Source organism: Sminthopsis crassicaudata, chromosome 1 (assembly GCF_048593235.1).
Source record: "Sminthopsis crassicaudata isolate SCR6 chromosome 1, ASM4859323v1, whole genome shotgun sequence".
NCBI classification, from domain to species: domain Eukaryota; kingdom Metazoa; phylum Chordata; class Mammalia; order Dasyuromorphia; family Dasyuridae; genus Sminthopsis; species Sminthopsis crassicaudata.
The window spans coordinates 365776620-365796718 of record NC_133617.1 but is presented as its reverse complement, the minus strand read 5'-3'; the positions used below and the strand labels follow the sequence as shown (position 1 = coordinate 365796718).

The following is a 20099-nucleotide window of genomic DNA, read 5'->3' as shown; positions in this document are numbered from 1 at the left end:
TTCTTTCTTATTTATTTTGTGGTTTGATTTATCTAATTCTGAGAGTGCAAGGTTGAGATCTCCCGCTATTATAGTTTTGCTATCTATTTCCTCTTGCAGCTCTCTTAATTTCTCTTTTAAGAATTTAGATGCTGCACCACTTGGTGCATACATGTTTAATATTGATACTGCTTCACTATTGATGCTTCCCTTTAGCAGGATATAATGCCCTTCCTTATCTCTTTTAATTAGATCAATTTTTGTTTTTGCTTGATCTGAGATGAGGATGGCTACTCCTGCTTTTTTGGTTTTGCCTGAAGCATAATAGATTCTGCTCCACCCTTTTACTTTTAGTTTGAATGTCTCATCCTGTTTCAGGTGTGTTTCCTGTAAACAACATATAGTAGGATTCTGACTTTTAATCCAGTCTGCTAACTGCTTCCTCTTTATGAGGCAGTTTGCCCCATTCACATTTATGGTTAGAAGGACTAATTCTGTATTGCTTGCCATCCTATTAACCCCTGCTTATGCTTTTCCCCTTTCTTTCCCTTTTACCCTCCTATCCAGTATTAAACTGGTAAACACCACTTGCTTTTCACAGCCCTCCCTTTTTAGGATCCCTCCCCCACCTTAAAGATCCTCCCCTTATTTTACCCCTTTTCCTCGAAATTACTGTATTCCCTTCCCCTTAGCTTACTCCTTCCCTTTCACTTTTCAATGAAGTGGAAGAAGTTTCACCATAAATCGAATATGTCTATTGATACACGCTATGTTCATCTCCCTCCTTTCTTTCTCTCAGATATAATAGGTTACCTTTGCCTCTTCATGAGATATAGTACCACCACTTTATACTTTTTTATGATATAATCTCCTTTCCACCTCTAGTTTCTAAGACAAATTGTACATATGTTCTTTACATATTTTTTTGACAGAAGTATAGTTCTCAAGATTTCTTTTTACCTTTTTTAGAAGTCTCTTGAGTTCTGTATTTGAAGATCAAACCTCTTATGTAGGTCTGGTTTTTTCATCAAAAATAGATGGAATTCATTTATTTCGTTAAATGTCCATCTTCTTCCCTGGAAAACGATGCTCATTCTTGCTGGGTAAGTTACTCTTGGCTGCATACCAAGTTCCTTAGCCTTTCGGAATATCATGTTCCAGGCCCTGCGTTCTTTTAATGTGGATGCTGCTAGATCCTGTGTTATCCTTATTGTGGATCCTCCATATCTGAATTGTTTTTTTCTAGCAGCTTCCAATATCTTTTCCTTTGTCTGATGGTTCTTGAACTTGGCCACTATATTTCTTGGCGTTTTGATTTTAGGGTCCCTTTCAGTAGGTGATCGATGAATTTTCTCAATGTCTATTTTACCCTCTGTTTCCAAAACGTCTGGGCAGTTCTCTTTGATAATTTCCTCGAAAATGGTGTCCAAGCTCTTTTTTTCCTCCCATTTTTCAGGGAGTCCGATTATTCTCAAATTGTCTCTCCTGGATCTGTTTTCCAGGTCTGTTGTCTTTCTGGTAAGGTACTTGACAGTCTTTTCAATTGTTTCATTTCTCTGGTTTTGCTTGACTCCCTCTTGGTTTCTCCTTGAGTCATTCATTTCTACTTGTTCCAGTCTAATTTTCAATGATGTATTTTCTTCACTCACTTTTTTTATATCTCTTTGTAATTGTCCAATTGAGTTTTTATCTTCTATGGAATTTTTTTCCATTTTATCCATTTTATTTTTTAGAGAGCTGATTTCTTTTTCCAGCTCTCTAATCCTGTTTTCCTTGGAGTTGTTTACCTTTTCCAGCTCACTAATCCTGTTTTCCTTGGAGTTGTTTACCTTTTCCAGCTCACTAATCTTGTTTCTCAATGATTTGATTTCTTTATCCATTTTGTCTTTGAATGCATGGGATGACTTCTCCAGGCTCTCTTGCCAAGCTTCCCTTTCCTTTTCCCATTTCTCTTCCAGCTCTCTTGTGAGAACCTTTTTGATTTCCTCTATGAGGTTCTTTTGTATTGAGGAGCAGCTTATATCTCTCCCAGGGGATACATCTGGGGACATTCTGTTCCTAGTCTCCTCAGCATTTGAAGTCTGCTCCCTCTCCACACAGAAGCTGTCAATGGTTAGAGCCCTTTTGAATTTTTTGTTCATTTTGTCAGAGTAGGAATCAAAGAAAACAAACTGACAAGAGAAACAATTGGTCTGTTTTGCGGGGGATAGGGCTGGATGTTATTAATGGGCTTCCTCTACAGACTGGGGGTAGTGCAGCAGAGAGCCACTAACAGAACAGCAATGACTATATTGAGTCTGCGCTCTGAGGCTCTGAGAACGCACGGAGTCAGTCCAGGTGGGGGTTGGGGGTGGCCGGGCTCTGAGAGACGCTGGCTTTCTGGGGTTTTAATCTTCACCTCTGGTGTTTACACCCTCTCTGATGCTCCTGGCTTGCTGCCAAGACGGAGCATCTACACTGGGGCAAAAGCCCTTTCACAGAAACGGCAGAGATCACACCCCTCCCCCTCCGGTCTGAGCTGTGTGAGCTGCCTGTCTTGCTCTGGTTGTCTGCCCTCAGTCTGCGCCCAGTCTGATTGACCCTCCCCCGAACAAACACAGACCTTTTCTGGCGACTTTCAAGGATGTCTTCTCTTGGTGATAATTTGTGGATTTCTTTCTGGGTCAAGCATTAAGTCTGAGGCTTGTCATGAAGTAAGTTCTGAGAGAAAACAAGGAGCTCAAGCAGCTGTCTGCCTCCACGCCACCATCTTGGCCGGAAGTCGTTTTGAAAATTTCTAAAATAAGTTTCATTTTGTACACCCTCATGGCCAAAACAAATGATTCCTTTTGCAATAATTTATTGAGAACCTATTGTATGTATGATAGATTTCAATTTTTATTTGGTTAACTCAAAACTGTAAAAACCCCAGATAGTCACATTTTGAATGAGAAATGTGAAGATTTAGAGCAAGAGATGTCCTACATTCTTAAAAAGATGAAAGGCCACACAAATTCAACATGCTTTTGTCCCCTTTAGCATCTACTCTAAAAGCAATTACTGCTGCAGTGATTACTGCTCTCCCAATTGTATAATGTACTTAGATATTTAAATAGACAACTTAGGTGAGTAGCAGATCTTACTAAAAACAATAGATTTCTCTAGCATAAAGAGGCTGCAAAAGGATAATTAGAAAACTTAGATTTCTCATTATTATTTGTCCCTGATAGTTTTTTGCTTTTTTATGCTTCCCCATAGGGCATTTAGTTACAATCATCTAAATAATATCAATCAAAAATTGTTTTAGATTTGAGAAAGGAAAGATATAGATATAGACACTTTACAATAGTTTCCTGATAAATGCTTAGCAAATGCCTCTCTGAAAAATATACATGACAAACTTTAGAGTTTCAGCTGCATTACTAACATTTTCTCCATTTTCCATTTATTATGTCTAGCCCATTGGCAAAACAATAAATCAAGACCTGATTTGTAGTGCTTCTTGTTTTCTGAGAAGTCAATACTTACAGTGAAATTTAACAATCAGCTCTCAAAATTCAAGCTGGCTTCTCTACAAATCTACATAAATTTTATATATTTGTGTAAACACATATGTATATAACTACACATACATATTTATATTTCTATGAAAAGTAGCAATTACTAGAAATGGCAGACACAAAAACTTCTAATTTATTTGGATTCATGGAGGATAATCATAATCCCTGATATCTGCCTTAGATTAGTTTTGTAGATAACTAAGTCATTGGGTCAATATCCCTTTTTTAAAAAGGTCAAAGTTCAAAACCAAAGATTCTGGTCTAACTCCCCTGACTTACCTGGATATTAGAAGGAGCAAATTGAGAGGGAGGTCTAGGGCTGGAGCAAAGGATTTTGCCATCATGTGCTGGCACCTAGGAATGAAAAGAAAGACATAGGTTTCTACCCTTGTTTAAGGTTCTCTGACCGATTTTGATGAAAGTTCCTGGGTACCCTATAGTAAAGAGATGGACAGAACCTATTTGGCAGAGCCAGGTGATGCACAATATGAGAGAATCTTAGAATATAAAGAGAGGGAAGGCAGTATTGAGATCTAATCTAACCTGCTCATTTTACAAAATAAAAAAGTTAAAATAGAGTGGCTAGCCCAAAGATATATAAACCAGGCATAACCCAACTAGATAAAGGAAGATGGGAAAAAGCAGAGGCAGAGAAGTGATCTGGGGAAGGAATGAGATATCCTAAACCTTTAATGTTTTATATAAAATGTAATTCTATCTCCCTTTTCCAGATCAAGTCCTAAGACATATAAATTAAATTAAGTATAAAAGTAATGTCTTCTATTTCAATAGCACTTTCTAAAAACCAAATGATAATCCATAATCTACTCCTATTTTTAGTTGGGGGGAAGAATAATGGTGAGAAGTAGGACTGCCCTTTCCTCCTTTATATCTGTCCAAAGAAATGCAAATCAAACAAAATTCAATGAGTTTTCTGAAACATTGGTGAACATATGCTCTGGGGTGAATAGTGAAAGAGGACTTGATCCACTGAGGAATAACCAGAAAAAAAGGGAAAGGGAGTAGTTTTCCATTTTAAATGGAATTTTTTTTTCCAATTGAGCCTTTAAACAAAGACCAGAATGTCACTACTTGTACTTGAGAAGGACGTCAGAGAAGTGGTTTATATTGCTAGGCAATGAATGGATTGTACCTACTAGCACCAAGGAAAATTTCCTCCCTCCAAAAGCAGAGGGTGTTTAGGTGTGCTGTGTGTAAGCTACATGCTTATTGTGAGATGATAAGAGTTCTGTACTGAAACTGAAAAAGTCATAACCTATACTCTCATTGTTTCTCAGTACAATCTGAAGATGTGTGTGTAAACATACAGACAGTGCATTGAAGCCCAGTTGGCAATAAATTTGTGACTCTCTACACTTTCAGAGCTGAGAGTTATCAAAGATTAGTGAAGAAATCATGACTATTTTCCTTAAGAGGCTGCACCAGTAACAGATTTGAAGGAAAAAAAAAAAAACCCTTAAATGCAAGTGATAAGTGTGGACTATGTGAAGGCTGACAGGCCCGATTACAGTTATCATAGTGAGAGGCCCATGGTAAACTCCCTCCTGAAAGGCAGTGACAGTTCCTGGAAGGGAACATGTTGGTGAATTATTACAGACACCAGGATATGAAGAGCTCAGATTCATCTGGAACCCAAAGAGAGAAAAAGAAAATATAACAGCCAACATTTTGGTGGTAAGGACTGCCAGGTGTTGAAAGAGAGGGAAGGAGAAGGTCAAAATGAAGCTTAAGAGTGAAGTGAGGGGAGAGGGTTGTTTCTCTTTGAAGAGGTATCCAAAAGGACATCATTGACTTGAGACAAATCTGGAGCTTTCTGATCTGAGAATCACACTACAGAAGCATCTGATTTGGGTGTTCCATCTTGAACACAATATTCCCAGGGCTCTTTTGGTTTCTGTAATATAAGCCTGAAGGGGGAATAATTGTGCATTTACAATGACATAATGGCAAAAAAAAAATGCACAACTGAATTACACCAATGACCAAGCCAGGACAGAACACAGTGAACATCTCTCACATTCCCTTTATAGCCTCAAAATACCCGCAACATCCCTAATTTCCTTTTCATGACCTCAGAGTGGTTGGGGAATACCCTAAACAACCCTAACTTCCCTTAATGACTTGACTCTGAACTTGATCATCCAAGACTTATTCAATGATTGCAAAATACATTCTCTCTCTCTTTCTTTCTGTCTCTGTCTCTCTGTCTCTCTCTCTCTCTCATACACACCCACACCCCCACCCTTCCCCACCCTCCACATCATTCTCTGCCTCATTTATTACCTAGCCTTAATCTCTGAATGGATGAGGCCTCAGTCAAACTGAGACCTGTTAAAGACCTTAGCTTAAAAAGGCCAAGGTTTCCAATGCATCCAGGGCCATCTTTAGTCATCCTGATTTATATCTTGACATTAGAGGCAGATGGCTCTGGAGCAGAAAGTGTGGCAGGTGACTTTGTACAGCCCTCCTTCACTTAAATCCATTTTACCTGCATGTCTTGGTATTACCTCTCTGATGTCATGGTCCTCTTGGAGACTGAAGGACAAATAACAATACTATTTCAAAAATTTCAAAATTCAGGGGCAGGAGTTATTATCTATTGTTAACAAACCATCCTTCATCTTACATATCCATCTTCTTGAGATCTTCCTCCATTATATTCTGCATTTCTGGCTACTCTCTTAAGTACAGAATATATCTTCCTCTCATGCCCCACAATATAGGAGTATACATTTTTTTTTTTTATTCCTCACTGCCAGTTTCAACCCTTCTTCTATCAAAGTAACTCAAGAATCTCTCATCTTACCAGGTTTATTCACTCCATATCTCCTTCTCCATATCATTTATCCATAACATGGAAGCTGCTAACTACTAGCATTCAGGTTATTCTCCCTCCTTTCTCAAGATGCTTATTATCTGGCTCATGGTCTTCTCCACCTCAATTCCTGTCCTTATAATTGAGAGTTTCAAATTACAAATTCTGTTTCTTCCTAGTTTCATTAACCTCTTCAGCTCCTATGATCTCTACTTTCACATTACTTTTAGCTAAACATGAGTATGGTTTTACTCTTAAACTATGCATTGATCACAAGGGCTCCAACTCTGTAACCCAAAAGTGTGAAATTTCTTTATCTGATCATAATCTGTCCTTTTACCTCTCTTTCACCTCATCCCTTCAAAATATACTCTCAATCCTTACCTTAATCAGTCTGCCACTTTTTCCTCTCTTAAGCAGAAAACCCCCTTTAATTCCTATAAAATCCCAACACTTTATTTAATTACTTCAAATTTACAGTGTTCTCTACTAATGAAAGCCTTTGTCCTTTCACTGCTTAATCCTTTTTATATTCTGATCCTGGATTTCTATTAGCCTTCTCTGCTTCTGCTCTTGGGCTAGAGAAAACCACTAGAGGAAGTTATATAACTATGGTATCCACATCAATATGTAGTTGGTACAAATTTGTGTAATTTCAGCATGACCCTGTTTCCTATTTAACTGAAAAAAAAATCAAGGCCATTCATTTCTTCATTTCTCTAGTCCAGCACCTTTACCTTTCTGCTGTCTTCATCTGAAATTTTCATAGGAATCTCAAGTTCACTATGTCCAAAACAGATTCAATCATCTTTCCTCCTAATGTTCCCCTCCATCTAACTCCCATCTATTGTTTTTTTTTTTTTTTTTTTTTTTTTTTTTTTTTTTTTTTTTCTATTCAGGGAAACAACATTCCAGTAACTTAAGATCTAATTTCGGAGTTATATTCCAGCCTTCACTCTCAGTCACATCCCATATTCAATCAATTGTCAAATTGCCTCCACATAGCTCTAATGATTGGTCTTCTTTACTGTCTCTGGAAAAGATAATACATTCCCCATACAACTTCAAAAGTAAAAGACACATGTCTGATTTTATCAGACCCCTACTCTAGAAACGCTAATGGCTTCTTAGTGTCCCAAGGATTAAATAAAAACTCTTCAGTGTGGTTTTAAAATTTTAATATTCTTACTGTAGCCTATCTTTCCAGGTGAATAAAACATTAAGCCCAGCTTCCTACACACAACACAACACAACACAACACAACACAACACAACACACACACACACACACACACACACACACACACTCTATGGACTAGTCAAATTGGACTAATTAGTGTTCCCTGGGAAAGACATTCTGCTCCTTGGAAAAACTTGTCCCCATGCCTGGAATTCTCTCTCTCCTCATCTCCACCTCTTGTATCCTTAGCTCTCTTTATGTCTGAGTTCAAGGTCTATTCCAATATTTAAATCTGTTAATGTTTCATCCCATCAGATTTTTTAAAAAATTAAGTGTCCAGGACTTAGTTATTGGTGGATATATTATATGCATTCCTCAACAGAAGAACATAAATTCCTTGAAAGCAGAGACAGTCTCAAATTTTATATCTGTAAAGTTACACAATAACTTTAATTTTAATATCTATTTAAAAGGAATATTAAGTTGTACACAATAGATATGTAGTTTCATGTAGTTTATTCTACTATGTTATGGTAATGCTTGTTTTATTTCTGAAGTTCAGAGAAAAATATTTGTCCAAAAAAAAAAAAAAAAAAAGAAAAGAAATCTAGCATACATGAGGCCTTAACAAATGCTTGTGAAGTGATTGAGTGTTTCCAGTAATGGATGATTATGCCTATTTGCTTCAATTATCTAGAATACTTTATGCATTGAAATTAATTTAAATAAATAAATCCTGAGCAATTTTAGTTGGTTTTATTGATAGACAATAATATTTCTATAATACATTAAAAGGAATAAACATTAAAACTCATTAAAAACACAGGAAAATTTGAGAGCTTCATTGGGTCAGGGGTTAACCCAATAACCACTTTTAGGGGCAGTATCTGACAAAATGAATAGTGAAATAATAGGACAGATGAAAGTCTGACTTTTTTTTTTTTTAACATCAAAATACTTGGGAATGAAGTAGTTTTAGTCCTAGCCATGGCCTTAATTAAATGTAAAACAAATTACTTAACTTTTTTGGCCTCAGTTTTCCCATCTATAAAATAGGAATAATAACCTTTGCTTTACCAATCTCTAATGAGATGGTTTAAGTGCAAGTGTATGTGTGGAAGGTAATGATTTTTCTATGGTCGATGACATGATATAAAATTATTATAATTTTTTTATCCCCTTGCAGTTACCATGAGATTTGACATGTTACTCCAAGTAAAAGGAAGCAAACATTTTGTGTGGGATAGGGGAGGGGTGCTGGAAGTGATGGTGGCAAATGTTAGTTATTGATATCTACTAAGTTTAGCTACAGAAGGTATTAAAAAAGCAATAATTTCTCTTCAAAAATTTTCTCAAGTAAGGAAAAAGGATTCCATGAATGAACATATGCTAGTGTATATATGAACACACAGACTATATATGTATATCTGTCTATGTACTCTGTGTGTATATATGTCTGTGGGGCCATATGTACTATTTCCTTAATGAAAAGGGGAAGGAAATGTGTGTTTACCTGTACAAAAAGAAGCTTGCATAGAGTATTTGCTCACCCCCTTCCTTTTTTCTCAGTTTGCCCAAGGCATCCTTTCAAACAGCCGCCTGGCCAGAGATAATAGGTGGCCCATTTCCCTAACTAGAATCAGCAGCAAATCAACCATCTGCCACTGCAGGGGTCTGAGATTAACCCAGCCACTGGACCATGACTGCAAGGCATTTGCACATTTAGATTACCGAAATTTTAGTCTACGATTCAAAGGGGAGGGAGGAGAGGGGGAAAGGAAGAAAAGGCCCCCAGGCCTCTTTGGGGTTAACCCTTCATAGGGCTTGATCACCACCTGATAGCTTCACACACCCAGTTTTTCTCATTACATACTGTTAAGGAGAGTGAAAAGATGGTGTTCTATTAATGATCAAAGAAAGAGAGTGAAACACTAAGGATTACCATATGATGGCTAGTGTCTTGGTCAACAGACAGGATTTAGGCTAGAATATCATCAAATTGATGTTCTCTTTTCCCAAAACACAAAATAAGGTCAATGGAACTTACCGGTGGCTGAAATCCTTTGAGGTCACTGGCTGTGAGGTCATTGGCTGCAAGAAGCTGTGAAAGACAAAATAATTCTATTTAAGTGATATAAATCTATATAAGTGATATACATAGCCTCCTGAGGACATCTGATCCTCACATCACTCTCATGATACTGAAACACCAAAGACAAGTGTTGTCTTAAGTCATGTTCTGTGTCCCTGAAATCTGCTAAAGGAGTGGGACTTATAAAGTCTTCCAGATTTCTGAGATCTCATTTGACAGAGAAGAAATTTAAGGCCCAGAGAGATTTCAATGACTTTTCCAAAGATGCAAGTAATTAGGGTTACAGGGAGAATTGGATTCAGTTCCTCTGGGCCAAAATGTAGAGTTATTTCCAGTGGACAATAGTAGCTACACTAATCACCTCATCCTTAGTCATGCCATCTTCCTTATGTCTTCTTTCCCTGAACATCTCTATCTCAATTCTATTCATTTTCCAAAACCTAGTTCAAATAATTGCACTCTCTCCAAGAAGCTTTCTCATACTCCCTCCATACCCCAAGGATCTCTCTTTCCTTAAAATTTAATAGTTTATATTATTTGTACTATTCATTTCACATTTATCATATAATAATGATAGCATGAATAAAGCACCTTAAGATTTGCAAAGTGCATTACAAATATTATCTCATCTTTTCCTTGCACTAGTGCTATAGGAGTTATCTGTTATTATCCACATTTTATAAATTAGGAAACTGAAGATTAGAGGTAAAGTGATTTGTCCAGGTCACACAGCTGGCAAATATATGAGGTCACAATGAAATTCAGATTGTCTTGACTCAGTCTTGCAGTCTACCCCCAATGCCACTTATATTGCCTTATAGCATCTTTTGCTGTCACAATGTCTTGTTGGAAGAAATCTCATGCTCTTCTAAAGTAGGTATTCTTTTAAAGTAGAATATAAAAACCTAGAGATTTACACTCAATAATCTGGAAGGAAGGAAGCAAGGAAGGAAGCAAGGAAGGAAGGAAAGGAAAGGAAGGAAAGGAAGGAAAGGAAGGAAAGGAAGGGAGGGAAGAGGAGGAGGGAGGGAGGAAGAATTATTATCAAACTACTACATTGCAGACACTATGATAGGTGCATTCCAAAATCATCTCATAAACAGAGATAGAGAAATATGGCTTTGCATAACTCATAATTTGTACATAGTAGAGAATGTATTAATTAACTGGATGGGTTATTGATTTGTTAATAAAATTCCTGCAGTGTGTGACTTGAAAAAAAAATGACCAGAATGGGGTGGGGAGGAGTGGAGAAAGACAGATTCTTATTTTGATTCCAGGAGTGTTTCTGTTAGCTTTGTTAAGCCTGGAGAGAATCTATGAAAAATAGGAAAGATTTCATGTTTACTGTAACAATATTTTGTTTGGTTCAAGAAGGAGAGGGATTCATGCTGGGCATCAGTGCCTACAGCCATTTCAAAAGCTCAACTGGGCTTTGCAGCTTCCCCAAATGAAGACATCGATGATGAAGCTTAAATGGTATTAAAGCTGGAAAAGAACTTCAAGCAGAAAGAGACAAAGGAAAGAAAGAGGACAGAAAAGGAATAAGCACCTATGTAATACCTACTATCTGCTATGTACTGTGCTAAATGTTCTACAAATATTATCTCATTTTAGAATTTTATAAAGATTGTAAAGTCTCTTCTTTTCTCTTAGCAATGTGCCATGGGCTGTGAGTAGTGAAAAGAGAGAGAGAAAATGAAGAAAGAGAAGGAGGGAAGGAAGGAAAGAAAAAAGGAAGGAGGGAAAGAAGGAAGGAAAGGAAAGAAGGAGGGAAAGAAGGAAAGAGGGAAGGAAGCCAAATGTTTATTGAGCACTTATTATATCCAAGATATATAGCCACATCCAGGAAATTATACTCTTATTTGGTGAGATAAAAGTTCACAAAAAATAATGAGGCAGTATATTAAAATGAGGTATTAACAAAATATCATTGACTCCTGGGACCACAAAATCTCTGAAAAGGAAAGCCCTTTAATGTCATCTATAAAATACTACAAATACAGGGATCTTCTCCATGAAACTCTTGATAAATTATTTTTTGATGCCATAGTCATGTGTCTAAATCTTACAAGTTCCTCCAACTAGAATGTAATCCTAAGGGTGAGTCAATACTATTGAGACCTTTCAGCCAGAAGACAGATTCAAGTTGAGTACAGAAGTTACTAAAGGGTGATCCATAGTCAAGAGATAGCCTGAGGAGTGTGGTCTGTTAGAGCTGAGCAATGGGGTCTGGGGGTGTTGTGGAGTTCCCCAAAATGTGGCAGGCCAACATGAAACAGCATAAAAACAACAAGTGGAAGGATAATTTACAAAGGAAAAACCTAAAGGAGAAATTAAAAAGAAGTCTGAGCTTTGGCAGAGAAAGGAGAGACTAAGGTAGACCACTGAACACTACAAACATCTTGAAACGGGAATGAAGCTATTGATAATATTCAGTTTTTCAAAGACAGAAGGAAGTCTTCCTTCCAATATTCTATTTCTCCAACTTCTCTTTTCCATACCTGTCCAAATAATAGAAACTGTAATATACTATGCTTACTTCTTTAACATCAACATTTCCTACATCTTGCTATTTCCTCAAAGAGGACTGGGGGTAGCTAGAGATATACAAAATTTAAATTATGTCAGAAAGCCAATGTTCTAACTGCTACGACTTTTTTTTCTAACTAAGAGCTCCAAATTATTGCAAATATATTAAAATTTTAACTGGATATAAACTCCTTAAAGCCTCAGAAAAAGAGATCATATGGACCTGAAAGTCATTATATTATCCCTAGGTTAAAAGTGAGATAGTTGTTGTGAAATAATATGACTTTAAAAACCTTTATTCTCTAACATCACAACAACAAAAATATAGTAGGCGGGAAATTGAGGAGAGGGAGCTCTAATAAGTGGAAGGCAAGGGAAGGAGAAAGTGGTAATGAACTAGGAGGAGGTGGTACCTGAATAATACTTGAAATAAGAAGAAGATTCTAAGGATAGTAAATGAAGAGAGAATACATTCCAAGCTTGAAGAATTGCTTGCACAAATTCACAGAAGTGAAAAATGGTACGTCCAGCTCAGGAAACAGTCTAGAAGGAAAATAGAGTTTGTAAAGTATAAAGTAAAGCTGAAAAGGTAGGCAGGAACAATATTGTAGCAGGCCCTAAAATGCTTGGCTAAGGAATCTTTGTTGTATCTTCAAGGCCATATATACATATGTCTGAGTGGAAGATAGTTTACTATTTGGAAGAGAGGGAAGAATTCTCAAACTTTTTGAGTGTATGTGAGGTGGTTGAATGATGAGAGGGGTGGTGATACAATCAGACCATATAATATATTCCTATGTATCTCCTTTAATGCTTATCTTGAACCCAAATAATCGGATGACATTAATAAAATTAATAAAATGACTATATTCTCTTTTTTATCTAAGAAAAGAGAAAGAGTAGGAAAAAAGAGAAAGAGTAGGAAAAAAGAAAAAGAGGGAGATTATTTCAAAGCTAGTACTATGACTGCTAATTTTATTAAACTAGAAAAGGAGTTGTAATCCTTTACATAAAATTGGGGTTATTTGCACCCCCCGACAGAACCTAATCCAAAGCCTCATTATCTCCTTTCTGTAAATATAAGAACTTTCAGTCTGAAGAGCACAACCTAATGCTTATTTTATATCTTATATTAGTTTCCTTTGTTTTTCAATTAGATTTGGGGTTGACTCTTTGAGAGGCAAAGAACAGGTCTTATACATAGTCTCCTCAATGAACTGGAGTTTCTTTGTAGGTAGAGATGGATCCTTATACTCTGAGTGGGAAGAAGATTCATGAAAAGCAGACAGGTAACTTGGCACACTATTATGTTATACCCAAAGTAGGTGCTCAATATAAAACTTTTAATTATCAACTCAAGAGAAAGAAGACAATATATAGAGGATTCAGAGAAGCCTAAAATAACTGGGGTTAATGAAACAAATAGTATTAAGCTCAAAATATTCAAATAGGGAAAGGCAAGCAAATCATATGTTGAAAACCATTTAGGTCCCACATAAAATTAGAGAAATTGATTGATCTGATCAGCTCTATAGGTCTCTCTGCTCTCAGAGGTGCTGTCATTTCAGAGAATCACATGTCTAAAATTTAGCTCTTAGGTGACTTGAGAAAATGCTTCCTCCTTCTGTTCATCTCAGAGAAATTTCAAGGGTTGTATGTAGATAACAATCAACCTAACTTTCACCAACCAAACTGTACACCCTAGCCAGATTCTCAATGAATTATCCCAAATACAATGAGTAAGATTTTAGAACTCATTGCAAGCTACTTTATGGAGACCAGGGCAACACACATGGTTAATAAATGCCCTTCTCTAATCTGCCCCACCATTGATAGGGGAGAAAGATCACAGAGAGTGCATTAAGGAAACACCACAAAGTAACAAAAGAAGGAAGAGTGTAAAATTAAATCTAACTGGGACCCTTTGAGTCAGAGTCAGTCATTAATAAAAAGGATACAACCTCTTTCCTAGAATCTGTAAATATCTCCACATGGCAAAAGGATAAGAGGATATAGGAGAGATTGATCTAAAGAGAATTACATTTAAAAGACAAAGGAGAAAGGAAGGAAGTTGAGAATCTTTTCATTTTGCATTTGAACTTCAGTAGCAGCAGTTCTTTAGCTCTCAAGTCCCCTTGTGCCTGTCACATTTCCCCAGAAAAGAGGATGATGGTTGAGGTCAAACTATGTACTTTTATCTTCATATTCCCAACCACAAACAGAATGTCCTGAACATAGTAGCAGCTGAATGTTTATTAAAATAAATTGAAACCAATCTAGTCCAAATCCCTTATTTTAGAGATGAGGAAGCTATTACTCTAGAATGTCCAGAAACATCTGGGTTCTCAGATTACTCCTCTATGTCCCTGGGACTAATGTGGCCTATCCTGTTAGAAATACTAAAGCTTATAATGCCAGTAAGCATGCATACTCTTGAGAAGAGTGAAGGTAAACAAATAGCCCACTTGGGGACAGAGTAGATTCTGTAGTGATATCTTTGCAGAAAACACACAACCTGGCAATCAGAGGGAAAACAAAGGCTGTACTAATCAATACTGACATAGAATTACAGGACAGATAGCAGAACCCACTCCATACCAACTCTGAAATCTCATCATTCTCCTCACTATCACTGCATAAAAGCATTATGAAATCATATTCCCCTACAATCCCTTTACCAGTCTCTCTGAAGTCAAAACAGGGAACTTTCCTTCCATGGTTAGATGGAAAGAGGAAGGGGAAGGGGAACAGTGAAGAATCCTTACATGAGAGCAGATATCAATGGCAAAAAAAAGAGTCTAACCTTAGCTATATATGTCATGGAAAATAATTGGTCAAGCAACAAATTCTTTGGCTAAATATTTTGTCTTATGCTATATATATTTTAAGGGCTTTTACTAAGATTGCTGGAAAAGAATTATATTTAAATTTAAATTATATCTAGCTCTAACATCTCTCTATCCGTCTACCTCTCCATCTCTGTCTTTCTATCTATATCTATCTATCTATCTATCTATCTATCTATCTATCTATCTATCTATCTATCTATCTATCCTCTATCTACCCTGCCCACTGGTATTTCTATATTGTCATAAGTTAGCCAATGGACTAAGGAGTTGTTTAGATAAGATACAAGGTCAATAGCTCACCTTAAGTTGTTTCTGATCTAGGAACCGGAAGAGATTTAAAGAGATAGCTTTCTGGGAAAGATAAGAAATGGCTAGAATCCAAAGGAGGAAGAACTCCATAAGGCTAATTTGCAAGGGATCAAGAAGGAATCTGAGTAATGTAGAGCCAGTTCAGAAGCATCATTTCCTGGTAAGCTGTACTTCAAAAATTTGGAATCACCAAAATTTTTGAGTCTCTTTCCTGTTGCTAAGTGAAAAACAAAGTCTTTTAGGGACATAATACCAATTCGTTAACAACTTATTCACCCTCTAGATTTCTCCTTTTAAAAAAAAAAAAAAAAAAAAAAGCTAAACTGTTAAGTGTGGCTACTTTTTCAATGGACTTTACAAAAAAAAAAAAAAAAGGGCAGAATTAGAAGGGGGGGAAGAGAAGTTATTGTAGAATTCTATTTATTTTGAAGTTACCAAAGGTTTAATAATACAATAAAATCCTTCTCTAATTTTTGTTTTGAAAACTCAAAATTTGGAAAAGAAGTGGGTTGTAGGGTAAAGAAAAGATTAAAATTCAGGAAACCACCACCATCTTATGTTGTGACTTCTGAGCATCTTACTTTTCTTCTCTGTACCTCCATTTCATCTAAGTTCATATGAGTTCATAAATCCATAGTTACTCAGAGGAGTATACCTTTTCTCTCATCACTGCCAGTACTGTCAGGGCAGTAGAGAGATTAAGTAGAGAGTATCTGGAAGAATGTGATCTCATTTAAGTTCCTAGAGGTTAGGAAATGTCTAGCTTTTTACATGTGTTTGTACTCACTGCACTTATTCTAAAGCTTAATAAATGCTTTATCTAATCTAATTTAATCCATGTTTATTGTGTCAGTTCCTGTTTCCCAAGAAGAGGAAGAAGGGAAGCACTCAAGTTGGCTTTTTCCAAACTAAGGTTTTTCCTAAAAATTAGCACTGATTTGTTATGTTGTAACAGCTTCCCTGTTGATCTCCATGATTGGTTGCTTCTTGGGTTTTTTTTTTTTGATCCCCCCCTCCCAAATAGGAATGATACCCTTTTGGACAGATGGTTGCTCACATTGCAGCTTCAGTTAGCTTTCCCAATGAGGCCGAAGGCAAATCCACATTTGAGCTCAAAGTAAACAGCCTTCCAATTCAAAAGGCATTAATTCTAACTGCCAAAGCATTTGGGGTGCTCAGTACAGATGTCAAGTAGACAGTTTCTGACCAAGCTAAGCCAGGGCACATAAGCAAGTTACACATTCTAAGCTGCCATCCTAGCTATGCTGTTTGTCCTTCAGCTAAATCTCTTCAGCCTGGTGGAGTTTTAAAGGTTAAATTTGAAGCAACTGACAGTGCCAATCTCTGCTCTGGGGATACTTCCTTTTGGAAGAGCAAAGAATATGGTTGCCAGAGAATCCCAAAATCTCAGAGCTGAAAGGAACCTTGGAGGTGAGTTAATCGACTTCTTACCTAGAGCAGAATCTCATCTATCAGAGCCTTGTGGCATCACAGAATATTTAAACTGGGTCACCTGTCTAAATCCCTTACTTGAAGCATGAATCTCCTTTTCATGATCATCAAAAGATCACAGAATACTAAGAAAGGATCTAACCCAAGCTGTATTTAAAACAGGAATTCTCTCAAAAAAGCATGAACTTTTCAAGCAGCTAATGCTAACTTTTTGAAACATTGTCAATAATGTTGGTGCTCAAAATTTTAGTTTGTCTGTAAGGAAGGTGGCATAATACTTAACAGATAGATCCCTATAATACACACTCCTAGAGAACATCTCCAAGGCTGATTTTAAATGTCTTTTGATCCTCACATCACATTCAAAAGTATAACTTAAATTTTTAAATATTGCTTTGGGTAAGAAGTCAAATTTTTCATAAATACAACTCTACTCCAAACTGCCCCTTCCCTTACTTAGACCCCCACTTTCAGAAAAGGTCCAAAAACTACTAGAAGAAATTATAAATCTAATTTCTTGGGATGGACTTTATCCTAGATTAGGCTACAATTTAATAATATTTGAACCTAGGGAACATATAGACATTGATGAAACTCCAAAGTGAAAACTTATATTTAATCTTGTAGTTTTGTAGTGAATCTTATAATACATTGGGAGATTAGAATAGTTTCTTCATAAAACTTACTCTTTCAATTTTAAATTATACCTAGAGTCTAAAATTCAAAAAACCGAAGGGAAAAAGATGTATACATACAAAAGTATTTTTAGTAACTAAAAATTGATAGCAGAAAATTGGAAATAGATGTTTTCCTATTTCCTTTACTGGCTGTTTTTGACTCTCCAGACTTTGCCACCATGCATTAATCACCTTCTCAGTCTGAGAGACCTCTCAGCCCCTATGACCTGGAATACCAACACCATTCCCAATTTGGCAACTCTATTTTCCTACTGAGGAATTCCTCCTAGAATCTCAATTTTTGGAGAAGCAAACAAGTCAACCATCTTTAATTTCTTTTCCAGTTCTATTTCTAATTCTCTGAACTTCAATACTGTGCTTCAATATAAGTACTATCACCTTCCCTCATTTTGATGATTTCTCTTTAGCTACCTTCTTCCCTCCATTAGAGGGAAAGGAAAGCTCTTTGAGGATAGAAATAGTTTTTTGCTTATATTTATATCTTCCGTGCTCAATACTGCCTTGAACATAATACATTCTTAATTACTTCTTGTTGACTGATTAAATAAGTTATATAACACAAATATAACAGAATATTATCATGACATAATAAATAATTAAATACAAAATTTCACAGGACACTGGGAAGATGTTTTTGAACTGATGCAGAGAAACAAGTTCAAAAGTAGGAAAATAATTTAAATGACAACAGTATTATAGAGGAAAACAGCTTTAAAAGACTTTAAAGTTCTGAGCTATACAATAATAAACCATGGGTCTAGAAGAGTGAGGAAGAAACACATCATTTATATCTTGACAGAGAAGAGATGAAATTAGACTGCAGAAAGAAACATAATCTTTGATGCAAGACTAATGTGAGAATTTATTTTGCTGGAATGTGTAACATGGCATTGAGAGTCTTATTTATCTATTTTTATGTTTCTTTAACTCAGAGGTTCTCAAACTACGGCCCACGGGCCAGATGTGGCAGGCTAGGAACGTTTATGTAGCCCACCGGGCTATGGCAAATGGGCTGAGGGTGGAGACAGTGTGAGTTTTTGTTTTTACTATAGTCCAGCCCTCCAACAGTCTGAGGGACAGTGAACTGGCCCCTTATTTAAAAAGTTTGAGGACCACTGCTTTAACTGATAGAAAAGAGATCTAGATGGGGAACTAAGACATAGCAATAGTGATTGTACGTGCCTTTTTTTTTTTTTTTTTTGCAGGGGAAGCACCAAAGCGGTCATCTTTCTAAAATTGCAAAAAAAAAAAAAAAAAAAAAAAAAAATATATATATATATATATATATATATATCACTAACTATCCTTGACTTGAAATAAAGGTCATTTCTGTGGTTTCTCTTACTCCATAGTGAAGAGAGTAAACTCACTCTTCCTAAACGGTCTACAACAAATCCACCTAATCCTATTTAAACTTCATCTCTTTTCATCTGTTTCTTTTAATCTGCCATGCCTAAATTTCTCTTGCTTTCAACACACATGTAACTAAGGGACTAATCTGGACTGTAAGAAATCTACCTGGAATTCTTGGCTGGGATATAGTTTGTCTATTCATGTTTTACTGATTCCATTGAAGATGAATGAACTACCAAGATACTCCCTTAACAGGAAGGAAAGTAGCTGGCACCTCAGCTTGCAACTGCTTCACTAATCACAGCCTTATGTTATTGTTGTTTGTTAATTTATATTACAGATGAAGATCCACCATCATAACTAGGGAAGGTTTTGTTTGTTTGCTTTTTCATGGTTTAACAATGAATAGCTTTGCATCTCTCAAAACATCATCATAGAGTGGAAAGATGCTTCAGCCAAAGAACCTAGGTTCAAATACAGCTTCTGATACTAATTCTTGATCTTGTGCAAATTATTTTAATTGCTGTGAGTCTCAGTTTCTTCATCTCTAAGATGTGTGGGAGGATAAAATGATTTCTAAACTTTCATATATCTATAAACACGTAATTTCTACAGCTTTATGAAAATGTATATTTGTGATCCAGTAATATAAACTTTAGTACAGCTATGTGGCACAGTGGAGAGAATATCAAGTCTGGAGTCAGAAACACTCTTCTTCCTGAGTTCAAATATGGCCTAATATGCACTTATTACCTGTGTAAATGTGAGCAAGTCATTTAATCCTATTTGCCTCAGTTTCTCCATCTGTAAAATGAACAAGAGAAGAAAATGACAATCTACTCCACGATCTTTGTCAGGAAAATTCCAAATAGGGTCACAGAGAGAAAGACATGGTTGCAACAATTGAATAACAACAAATAAAAGCTTCATGTCCAACAAAAGAGAAAGTGATTATCCCTTTATATATATATGTATATATATATTTTTTTGCTATTTAAAATATATAAATTCTGGGTACTATATTTTAGAAATATAATACATACAACAGAAAACAACCAGTATGGTAAGGGGATTGGAGATAGTATTATACCAGGATCTATCCAAGGAACTGAAGGTATTCTTCTATAGAAAAAAAGGCAATATGAGTTTAACCTTCGAATATCTGAAGTTATCATATGGTTGTCATATTAGACTTTTTTCCCTTTTTGGTCCCAGAGGGCAGAAGTTACAGAGAAATTGATTGATGCAAAGAAAAAACTTTCTAACAATTAAGAGGTCAAA

The 20099-nt window shown here is 36.2% G+C and overlaps 1 protein-coding gene and 1 long non-coding RNA gene across 10 annotated transcripts in view; one reads left to right on the top strand and one right to left on the bottom strand.

Annotated features, from left to right (window-relative positions):
- Positions 1-15586, top strand: part of LOC141549608 (uncharacterized) — an 89002-nt gene extending 73416 nt beyond the window's left edge. Inside the window, exon 8 of the long non-coding RNA XR_012484397.1 lies at positions 15328-15586. This is a non-coding gene — a long non-coding RNA (uncharacterized LOC141549608). The remainder of the gene's footprint in view (positions 1-15327) is intronic.
- The window catches only part of SETBP1 (SET binding protein 1), a 468541-nt gene that overhangs the window by 228610 nt on the left and 219832 nt on the right, over positions 1-20099 (bottom strand). For 5 of the 9 annotated variants that reach the window (XM_074279242.1, XM_074279248.1, XM_074279243.1 and 2 more), the window contains 3 exons: positions 19572-19622; positions 9581-9634; positions 3798-3872 (listed from right to left, as the gene is read on the bottom strand). In XM_074279242.1, the coding sequence (XP_074135343.1) occupies positions 3798-3872; positions 9581-9634; positions 19572-19622 (180 nt within the window). The remainder of the gene's footprint in view (positions 1-3797; positions 3873-9580; positions 9635-19571; positions 19623-20099) is intronic. The other 4 variants (XM_074279245.1, XM_074279250.1, XM_074279246.1 and 1 more) reach the window with 3 other exon arrangements.